This window comes from Stenella coeruleoalba (genome assembly GCF_951394435.1).
Source record: "Stenella coeruleoalba genome assembly, chromosome: 11".
NCBI classification, from domain to species: Eukaryota; Metazoa; Chordata; class Mammalia; order Artiodactyla; family Delphinidae; genus Stenella; species Stenella coeruleoalba.
In genome coordinates, this window is record NC_137157.1 from 88948805 (window position 1) to 88960751 (window position 11947).

General features: G+C 34.3%; 1 protein-coding gene across 3 annotated transcripts in view; it reads left to right on the forward strand.

The window, feature by feature from the left end:
* Nucleotides 1–5223, forward strand: part of LMO3 (LIM domain only 3) — a 214673-nt gene extending 209450 nt beyond the window's left edge. For all 3 annotated transcript variants that reach the window (XM_079936982.1, XM_079936983.1, XM_079936984.1), the window contains one exon: nucleotides 3378–5223. In XM_079936982.1, coding sequence (XP_079793108.1) covers nucleotides 3378–3483 — 106 coding nt within the window. In that variant the 3' untranslated portion in view covers nucleotides 3484–5223. The remainder of the gene's footprint in view (nucleotides 1–3377) is intronic.
* The last annotated feature ends 6724 nt before the right edge of the window (nucleotides 5224–11947 follow it).

Consider the following 11947-nt stretch of genomic DNA (forward strand, 5'->3'; position numbering starts at 1 on the left):
AGTCATTTATTTGTTTTTTTTAAATTGAAGTATAGTTGATTTACAATGTGTTGATTTCTGCTGTACAGCGGAGTGATTCAGTTATACTATATATATATTCTTTCTTATATTCTTTTCCATTATGGTTTATCACAAGATACTGAATATGTTTCCCTGTGCTATACAGTAGGACCTTGTTGTTTATCCATTGTATATATAATAGTTTGCACCTGCTAATCCCAAACTCCCAATCCATCCCTCCCTACCCCTCCCTCCTCCTTGGGAGCCACAAATCTGTTCTCTATGTCTGTGAATCTGTTTCTGTTTCGTAGATAGTTCATTTGTGTCACATTTTAGATTCCACATGTAAGTGATATCATATGGTATTTGTCTTTCTCTTTTAGACGTACTTCCCTTAGTATGAAAATCTTTCGGGACTTCCCTGGCAGTCCAGTGGTTAAGACTCCATGCTTCCTCTGCTGGGGGCACAGGTTTGATCCCTGGTCAGGGAACTAAGATCCCACAAGCCATGCGGCATGGCCAAAATTAATTAATTAAAAAATTGATGCAAAAAAATCCATAATGAACAAAACATTAAAATTAAAAAGAAATCTCTACATCCATCCATATTGCTGCAAATGGCATTATTCCATTCTTTTTGTGGCTGAGTAGTATTCCACTGTGTGTATGTGTGTGTGTGTGTGTGTGTGTGCACCACATCTTCTTTATCCATTCATCTGTGAAAGCACAGTTAGGTTTCCATGTCTTGGCTACTGTGAATTGTAAAAGCATGGATCTTGAATCCAAAGAGACCAGGGTGCTTTTCCTTCCTCTACCATACACATTCTAGCTATGGAACCTTGGGCAGGATTTTAAAATTCTGGGAGGAAGTGTTAGGTTTTTCATCTGAAAAAGACAATGTTAATATTTGCTTTCTCAGTTGGATTTAAGGAATAAATGTGATCACTGTATATACATGCTTAGCCTTAGCACATGGTAAGTAATTTATAAAAGGTGATTATTTTAATTACCTACATTCCAAACATTGAGGGAAGGCTTTACATATTACATTTCTACTCTTTACTGCCAACTTACAGAACTTACTGATGTTAAAGATAAAAATCCTGAAGTTTCATTTTCAATATTGTGAATGGAAGGTTGGAATTTGAACCCTATTCATTGCAAATGTCTCTCTGCCTTTCATATACTTCTTATTTTAACATTCCTACCATCCAGTGATGTAGTTGTTTTATCTTACCCACAGAGAACTGACTCAGAGAGAGTATGAAATACACCCTATATCTTGCATTGAGTAGGTGAGAGCCACAGGACTCAGGACCAAATCCCCAGGCTCTTGGCTCAGTGCTTTTCTCACTATAATTACTCCGATTGTATTAATCTACAAATAGAAATTACCTAAATTTCAAGGCCCCTGAAGGTAAGGATGACATGACACAACATGACAAACAAAACAAAACAAAACAAAACAAAACACGTTTTTATTTGATAGCAAATAGAATTTGGAGGCTTGTTAACAAATTAAAGCAAAATTTTAGACAGTATGGAGTTGAAAAAGTACTTCCAGTTTAGTCGGTTTTTAGGGGAAAATAAGATTCAATAACATCAGCTGGAACACGAGAGTATTTTATTAAAATTATTTATTTTTGATGGATATTTTATTATTAGTTCAAATTAATTTCAACATTAATATAAAGTGAAAAATTTGAACAGTAATCAAATATATTCTGCATGCTACTTTATATAATCTCACATAAAAGATAAGTATCTAATTTGGCTACTTACCCCTGCCCAACAAAAGAAATATTTCCTTTTATTCAACATATCTTAATGATCAGGATAATCTACAAAAACTGGTTTATTCAAACACTACTTTTTAAGCACAATATTTCAAGTTTATAGTTTGCAACTAATAAAAAGAAGATATACTTAAAGTCCAAACTTGAATGTTCATTGTATCCAATAGCCTTGACCACAAACAACTGCAGGATTTCAAGATCAGGGCGTAGTCTGTACTTTCAATCAGCATCATCAGCAGGCAGTAATCCTGGGGAAAAAAAAGTAAATTCCACAAATAAACAGACCAATCTTCCTTTAAGAGGAAAGCTAATTCTTTTCAAACTACTTTTTTTATTACACTATTTTCCCCTCTATCTACTTAGCTAGAATAAGGATAAATTTCCAAAGCTACCCAGTTGGAAAATAAATAGGTTCGCTGTTTGTCTAGCATTCCAATCTTTGCAAATGTAAATCAGCCCAACTGCTCCTCATTTAAACCTTCAACTTCACAAAACATTAAAGGGTGGCTTTCATGACACAATTTAATCTATCCACTAAGATTTCTGCTTGAACATCATTTGAAATTGACTATCTGATAAAGAGAGACTACTATCAAAGGTCAGTGAGGTCGACTTATATAATTACAAGTAGTTTTACTGGGTCAACTCTACCAGACACTGCTGTTTGAAGGTTAAATTGTTACAATTAAAAATATATACAAATCTCCCCAGAGTTACTTTATTGTTAAATGTACCGGAAACAGCACAAGCATTTTTTCTGACCTTAATTGTGTCCAAAGCGTCACCACTGGGAAATTATACAAAAAGAGGGCTTATTAAAAACATTACAATCTTGCACATTAAACAATGCTTTATAGAATAAAATACATAATTAGCTACTGGAAACTAGTTTATTTATCACATCAATATTAAGAAGTTCATCAGGTTACTCCTTTTGGTTTAATTGGAAGTACTCTAAGAAATACATTTACTACTTCATAGTTGGTGAACTTGCCACAGACAAAGGAATATGGCCCAGCATCTGAGTCTGATGCTAAAATAACTTTCACTTCAGAACAATTACTTCCAAATTACGAGAATTTAATCACATTTTAATAACAGAGTAAAAGGAAGCTTTAAGTGAGAAGCTCTAAAATGGGCTATTTTCTAATCATTTGATTCATTTTAATGCCTTTTACTTTTTTTATAAAATGGATAAAAGGGGAATGATGAAAGCTTCCATAATCACTGCCGTGAAATATTATTATCATTGTTTTAATCAATGTAAATATAGATCAGTTCTTTTTTTCTTTCCAATATGGTAAAAAAAAAAAAAATCACCTTTGCTGCCCAAGGTGTTTTCCTCAATGTTCTTATGAGTTTTATATATAAAAGTAGGATTTCAAATTTTGTGTGTAGCATTTCCTTAAATGACCAGAATGGTTTAATTTTGACAACAAGGCAACTTTCTAAGCCAAACTTTCAAACTCAGGGAATTACCATAAATTGAAATAATGAAATGATGATTAGGAAAAGAAATCTTCAAACCTATAGATCTGAGTGAAGTCATCTTAACCATTTTATTTTTGTAAATATTTTCAGATTTTGTGTTGGAGACAAATTTTTCCTAAAGAATAACATGATCCTTTGCCAGACGGACTACGAGGAAGGTTTAATGAAAGAAGGTTATGCACCCCAGGTTCGCTGATCTATCAACATCACCCCATTAAGAATACAAAGCACTCCATTCTTTTATCTTTTTTGCTCCACGTGTATATAAGAATTGACACAGGAACCAACTGAATAGCGTAGGTATAGGAAAGCAGGATGGTTATATGGAATAAAAGGCGGACTGCATCTGTATGTAGTGAAATTGCCCCAGTTCAGAGTTGAATGTTTATTATAAAAGAAAAAAGTAATGTACATATTGCTGGATTTTTTTGCTTGCTATTTGTTTTTTTGTGTCACTTGGCATGAGATGTTTATTTTGGACTATTGTATATAATGTATTGTAATATTTGAAGCACAAATGTAATACAGTTTTATTGTGTTACCATTTGTGTTCTGTTTGCTTCTTTGTATTGTTGCATTTAGTACAATCAGTGTTTAAACTTACGGTATATTTATGCTTTCTGTATCTACCAGCTATTTTAAATGAGCTGTAACTTTCTAGTAAAGAATTGAAGAGCAAATCTCACTAATGATACACATATAAAGCAAGTCTATCAACATTAAAAATACTGAAAAAGAAGGACACACAAAGCATTTTAGCAACATCCACTTATTGCCACAATGATTTAGAGTCTATCAGTGTTCTCATTATCACCCCCTATTTTCAGGGGGTTAAAGATCAGCTTTAAAAAAATGCATAAAAATTTCATCTTAAAGCACTTTCATTTTTTACCAACGTGAAAAGTGCCATTTTTAGAATAACTTTAAAGCTTAACAGTTATCCTTTTAATACCCTTTTTTTGTGTGTGCTCTTTACCTAGTAAATGGCTTTGTTTTGTTTCCTTCAGCCATTCACCGCTTATGTGAGCTAGTGCCTTTGGGTATCATGTAAAAATTTTCCAAAGGGTTACTTTAAAAAAGTGTTACCACAATTATGAGATAATTTTAAAATGATAAATTTCTTGTACAAATTTTGCCCAGATCTCTCCATAAGAGGTAAGCGTATAATAACTTTATGATTTGATACATTTCTGGCACCAAAAGGTTTTGAATGCGAATCTACTGAAACCATGATAATGCACGTTGAATCTATGATCATATTTGAGGAGTGAAGTCACTTTTGATCAGAGCAACATAGTGCTCACAGAATCTTCTAGAAGAAGAGAAACAAAGGGATTGATAAAAAGCTGAGAACTGGTGATTATATATTTTTCTGTATTTACCTGCCACTTATTTTAATGTTCAAAAGTGAACACTTTAAAAGTTTGATGTGTCTTACTCTCATTGCTTTCTCTAAGTAATTACCCGCTCAGAATTTATCACACTTGGGCTGAAATCTGTCATTCCATTTTTTAAAGGTGAAAGATTATTCCCTTATCTACATGATAGCTGATAAAAAAGAAAGCTTTCTAGAAACAGAAATTTTGGAGACTGATTATTTCAATTACAATTAAGGAAATAAAGTTGCGACTGTGTTCCCTTCTTTGGGGTTGCTCACACTTTGCTTCATTGCTTCTGTTCCCTGTACTCAAAACTACTTTTCAGCAGATCTGATTCCTCAACAGGCAAAATGAAGCATATTTTTACTAGAGCAACTTTTAGTGCTGTGGGCTTTCTTTTTTCTTTTCTTTTTTCTTGATCACTTGTATAGGAAACAATATTTCCCAGTGTTACTTGCATACATACTTTGTCCTGCCGAATATGCATTGCAGATAAAAATTAAATGTGATACCTGAATTCTTGGTTTGGGGCCAAAATATTAAACTGAAAAAACATGCTGGTGTGGATTTGAGTTGTTTTCAAACAAAGCTTTACTATGAACATGCATGTGAATCTGGACATTGCCTCTCATTTTTAAGAAAACGGTTCTGTGAAAAGTTAACGATATGTATTTTTACAGATGCTTCATGGTTGAGTGTTCAAGTCACATGTCCTCCAAATTTGAGATATACCTCCAAAAAAGAGTTTCAAAAATAACAGTTTGAGGCCCACAAAATAACTATTGATATGATTTTAGCCTTTGAGCCTTACATTTATTTCATGAAAAGACTTGCATAGCCAAAACCAAAAAAAAGCAAAACAGAACAAATGGGAGGAAGGTGGGGGAGATATGTAAGAAGTGGTTTTCCTAACACATCCCTGCTAATCCCCATTAAGAGTTGTTTGAAATTCATGTGGATGTAAAAATGTAATTGTCAGTATCTTTTTGCATCATCTTTTTTAGATTTAAATGGTTTTGCATATGCTTATCAACATGTCAAAATTCTTGTAAATTGGGAACAAACTTCTCTCAGCTTCTTGAAGCTGTTCAATTATCCCTGCCACCCAAAGACCAACAAAGTCTTTTGCTTAATCCTTTGGGAATTAATTCTTATGCTTTTTACTACAAACAAAATTACTCACCTGGATTAAAGATTAAGGCCTTAATCTCCTTAGATTATCTTTAGTCTCCATAAAATGGTGGAACAAGACAGAAATAGGCCATTTTACAGCTAATTGCCCATAAATAGTAGCATTTTTGACTGAAGTACTAAGCTAATTGTCTTGACTACTCAAAGTCCCTGAATTGTTGTCAACTTTCCCCTTTGTGTTGTGTAGCCCTGACGTCACTTAGCTTGTTATCTGAAGCCTCCAGTAGAACATCTCCGATGGAGCATTGATTTCACAAGCAGCGAAAGCTCCCTTTCCAACACGCATCTCATATAGGCTGCCTATGATGAAGGACCAGGCACTTCCACTCCACTAGAGTGCTGGCTGAGTTTAAAAGCTGACCTGTGTTTGTAATTTCACTTTCATCTTGCTTAATAAATATCTGCTGGATTCTTTCATTCATTTCTTTAATATTCGGATTTATGTTTTTAATAAAAGGGGTATTACACTATTTGATTGCACTTAATGGGCAAAATCTAAGATGATATCTGGAAAGCATACTATGAAAAAGGAAAAGAAAAGTGTGTAAGGACATTTACTTTCAAAAGGTAAATCATAAGCAGACAAAGTACCTCAAATGCATTCTCCAAATATTATATTTAGGATCTCTGAGCTAGGTAGTTTGTTGCTATTTACTTTTGTGCGGAAAACAAAACTGTCAAAAATGAAGGTAGCAATTGCTGGGTATAATTTTGTACATTTATACAAATTTTAAGGGATCTTTCTGAAAGCAACCGTGTTGCTCTTGTCAGACTCAATTTCCAATTTCCTGGTTCCTGCATAATGAATTAAAACAAAAAACTCAACTAAATCCTACATTTTCAGGAAGAATGTTGTTCCTCCACTGAACCAGGGTGCTGAAAATTACATCTGTAGTAAAACACACCCTACGCAAGTGATTTCTTTTTAACTATCACTTTAGGCAAACCACTCTCTGGATAGTCACTTAAACAATTTCATAGAAATGATACTGGCCAAACATATTTAGTGTTCACTTAACTAAGCTGCAGAAACAAGGTACGTGTTTATTGTGATAGGCCATTAACGCAGAATACAATTTTGGCAAAAGCCCTTTGATTATTACTTTTTCTTTAAAATGCCATTACAGATATTTCCTACATGTGATTTTAATGCAATGTAAGGTAATAGGAAGCAAAATTTTAAAACAGCTATTATTTCACATGACATTTATTAAGTACCTACTATGTGACAGGCCTTGCCCTGAGCACTCAGCCTCCTTGTGAGGCCGACCTAGGATACTTTGCGTGTCAGAGAACTTTAGGAAGTCTTCGCACTGATTTGTACTCAGCTCAAACCTACGAATAACAAGCACACAAAAGCAAATACCGTCTTCCACCGATTCGGCGTGTCATTGGTATGAAAGCCCCAGAAAATATCTCAAGTAATCAATGTGTTCAGAGAATTATCTCACACAAGTTACTCATTAACTCAATAGCACATAATAAAAAAGAACATCAATTAATTAATGAGTCACCCTCAGATCGCTGTGATTACAGTAGCGCTCTGTTGAAACAGCCGTTATAAATGGAGCTGCCGCTCTTTATTCATTGTTTGCAGTTCGCCCATTATTTGGCCGAAACCAGTGTCATATTTAACATGTGCCTGTAGGTAATTGTGTGATTAGTATCATAAATGAAGAATTCTGAATATCTGCTGCTTATAAAACCTTATCAATGGTCAGGGAAAAAATCAAGAAAAATCTCATTTTTGCTGTAGCTTCTTTTGAAGTCAAGCTATTGGAAGGGTATTACCTTTCTAAAAAGTATACTTTTTACATTTATAATCAAGATGTAAGATTTCCATGTTAAACATTAGAAGGATTAGCTGCTAAACAAAAGTAAATTTTCCAATGTTCTAGAATACACATAATTTCAGGAACTTTTCACAAAGACTAAAATATGCATGACCAGTTTTGAAACATTTTGGTACCCTCCCAGAAGGACTTTTTTGCCTTTGGTGGGCCAGGTTGGGGAGGAGGTGTGGGGACTGGCAGTGATAGGGGACAAGATTATGAGAAATGCCAAGTATTAGATGCAAAGTCACCAACAAAAGTTTCCCAACTATCTTGGTAAATGCCATTTCACTAAGCTTATAGAATAATTATAACAGTTCCCTTAGGTAAGTAAGAAACATCTGTTGGCAACACACAGCAGGTGTTAACAATTACACATACTGAAATTTTTTTAAATGTTAATTAAAAGAATTCTGTTTTCTGAAAAGGAAATTCAAAGATACTCCTCTTTTCAGCGTGCAGATCACGTAACGCACAACACTGTAAAGCCCAGATCATCTTGGATCAAGTAGGTTTCGTGCTTGGTTCAGATCATTGCAATCAAAAGTGAACTGGAATTCATGGCACTTTTTACACAATGGGTATTCTGGGCTGAGGAGCTGAATACTCACGAAATTGGCATAGCGGAGCATATTGCAGAATATTTTGGCTTTATTGGCAAGGCGGTCGTCGTTAACTATACCAAATTTAACGGACACAGTACAAAGAAAGATGGGAGCAAGAGGCATGCAGGTAATAGATTATCCAAATCTCTTTTAACCCTGCTTCTGCAAAAGACTTTGAATCACATGAAATGAAACTGTCCATTTGTAACATGTAACATTATATTCCTCATCATCAGTAGTGTCTAACAAAAGGTAACACTCACTGAACACTTACCATGTAGTATGTATGGTAAGTGTTCAGTAAGTAGTATAAGTAGTAGTATGAGATTTTTTCATTGCTCAGGTAATTTCCACAACAGCCTCCTAACGTAGGTTCTATTAACCCCGTCTTGCAGATTTTAAATAAAAGTAAAGAGAGCTTACTTAACTTGTCCAAGGTCATACAGCTAAATAGTGAGATTTAAACATAAGCTTTCTGACTCTGGATCTATCTCTCAGAGAGTTTTCATTCTTATTAATATAATTATCATCATCATCATCATCATCACTATTATTATGTTCTAGCCAAAAACTAGAAGTAATCTGTGCTTGAGCAAAAATTCCAAACATTTCAGAGTTAATGCCACCTTTAAAAATGAAAATTGGAAATAAGAGTGATCATATTTTCCTACATGCAATCCACTTAAGAGCTCCTTCTTTCAACCTTTAAGAAATTTATTTGAGGCCACAGAGCCAGGAATAATAGAGGATCCCTAGTAGAGCAGTATCAGGAACAAGAGGCAGTCAGCATAGACGAGAGTATGAGTGGAAACCTGCAGTTGTCTGCAGCAGGATAAACATGCTGTGATGAGGTGAGGCTAGACCGCTGCTCTCCAAAGTCAAGATAATAAATTAGCATGTTACCTGTCTTTGATATTTTATAACTTACTTCCACAAGATATGGAACAAACCGAAAGTCAGAATAGCAATCTGTGTCAAACTATGTGTTCACTTGTCTAAAATACACAAGGTGTCGAGGATGCGTGGTCCAGATCAGTGGCCAGCCAAATAATTAAGGAACTCTCCAGTCTCAGATTTACAACAGCAGGTTGAAACAATAGTGGGCAAAGCAGCTATCCTTAACATAGAGCAAAATGCAATTACCTGCATTCTCATATGACCACAGAAAAATCTGAGACCTCCTTTTTTCCATTGCTTCAACTGCTTGCTGCCATCACCACAGCCACTTCCATGTATTGGGATCATTTTGAACTTAAATCTTTCCAGATTAAGTGATCCTAGTGGGAATTTCCACCCTGCAAGTGTTCCTGTATTTTCAGTATATAATTAGTACTTAATCTGAAGAGTTTAGAGCTGTGATGATTACAGCAGAACATGGTCATAGACAATTGCATAAACAGTGTGCAGTTCCTCAACTTAGGAAGCACAGTGGAAGACCCAAGAATTTTTAATTGTGTGAGACCTTAGGTTAATTTCAACATGACTTGCTAAAATATCCCTAAGAAAGTTTGGTGGAGCTGCTAGGTTGTCTCAAAGTTAAGCTTGACCTATAATTCCTTTATTATTCTTAGAGTATCCTCAGTTTAGTATGAATAGTAGCAGGGGCTCGGTGAAGACATAGAAACCACATCTGGGGCAGTTATTGATGTGTGAAAATAAAATATGGGATTGAAAATGAAATAAAAATTACATGGGAAGAGCCAGGAAACTTTGTAAAAAAAAAAAAAACTCTTGGGCACCTTGCATGTGTGTAGCACCATATTAGGCATTTCTAAATTTTTTCTGCCAAAGAAACTTTGGTGCATAAAATATAATGTTCACTGCTATTTATTCTTTGTTTAATGCCCAATTTATTAAATATACCACTCTAACAAATGCAATTTCTCTAAACATTTGTACACCATTTAAACAGCTAGTAAGCCAAACTTGTAAATTTAATAAATCAGATCCAACTATTTAAGCATTGATTAGAATCTTAGTCAAATTCTTCTAAACATTTCAATAAAATCCCATCTAATAAGCTTCAGTTCTTTAAAACCAGACAGAAATTCTCACTATGAGTCAAAATTTCTTTTAAAAAATTAAGGTTGTAACAAATATTATTAATTTAAAATAATATTTCTATATTTTGCTTCATATCTTTCTAAGATTACTTTAATAGTGTGTAATTCCTTTTAAAAATTAGAGAATTTTCTCTCAACTAGCTGAGGTTACAGGGTCTGTGTTTTTGACTATCTGAACTTTGGGGCACAAGAGTGAGCTACTCTGACCTAAATGATTCAAATTTGAACCAGTGCCGTCAGTTGGCCAATAATTTAATAATCATACTTTTCTTTTACATCAATGGAACTCTTTAAAGTCTAACTCTTTCACATAGGTTATAATTTCCCATAGCTCAATGCTTTTCTTAAATTGATATGTGCTGACATTATTGAAAGCTTAGGTATACCATTTGAATATCTTATTATAAGCTATAGGATCATTTAGAGATTGTTATCTCCCAAGAAATAAGGAATTGAATCTATGCAGTCAAATTTCCTATTAGGACACTCGGCTAATCCTCTTTCTTACACAAATTATTGGAGCTTCTTTTGAACTGATTATAATGCCTTACCACCTGTGTTGATTAGTTGATTCGTGTTTTTGGTATGATTTCACTTACAATTCTCTACATTTAATCTTCTCTACTTGGAAAATAGAGGCAAATACGAATTGACACTCTATGTTCAGTAGAAGAAACAGTCCACACACACCATTTTATTTAGCTTTTTTGTATTAATATTTTAACTATTTTGTGTACTTTACATTAACTTTTCCCTATTTGAGTACAGTCGTAGACCCATGCTTTCATAGACTGGAAAGCATTGCAGGTGGATTTAGTAGTAGGTTATGTTTCAAGTATTTTGTGTGTGTGTGTATGGGTGTGTCTGTAGTTCTTACTGTAGGTGTCAATCAAAAAATTTGTTTTGAAAAATACTATCTTAGAAACTCAGAAAGCCAAAAATAAAGAGCTTGCGAGAAAATGCGGAGAGTAGCACAACAAGGTGAACAAAGGTGAGCTGTTCCAGAAAAGGGTACTCAACCTGAAAACTGCAGCAGCAAAACAGCTGCTGTGTAAAAGCAAAGGTAGAGGAAATCATTTTAGAGGGAGGGACATTGGACATTGAAAAGAAGAGACTGAAGAAACAGAAGGGAAAGTCAAGAGCTGATACCATGACTTAATCAGCCATATCTGCAAGAGTTTACCTCACTCTTCACTAAGGATATTGGACAAGACCTTACTGATGCTACACTCTCATCGTCGGGTTTATGCAGACCTTGATTACTTTTTAGGTAAATATGGTGATTCTTTATCTCAAAACACAATTTTCTTAGACCCGATTAACCCTTATTTTTTTTCCATTGAAACCATTTAAGACATAAACATAGTGGTTAGCAGCATCAGCTTTGCCATCAGAGTGACAATAATCTTGAAAAAATTACTTAGTTCTATTAAGAGCAGTTTTCTCATCAGTAAAATGGGTAATAATACCTACTTCATAGGGTTTATTGAAAATCAAATGAAACAATCTATGTTAAGTCCTTAACATAACGCCTAGTAATAGTATTGGGGTTATTTTTACTATTATTATTTTTATGAATTCCAAGTTCTA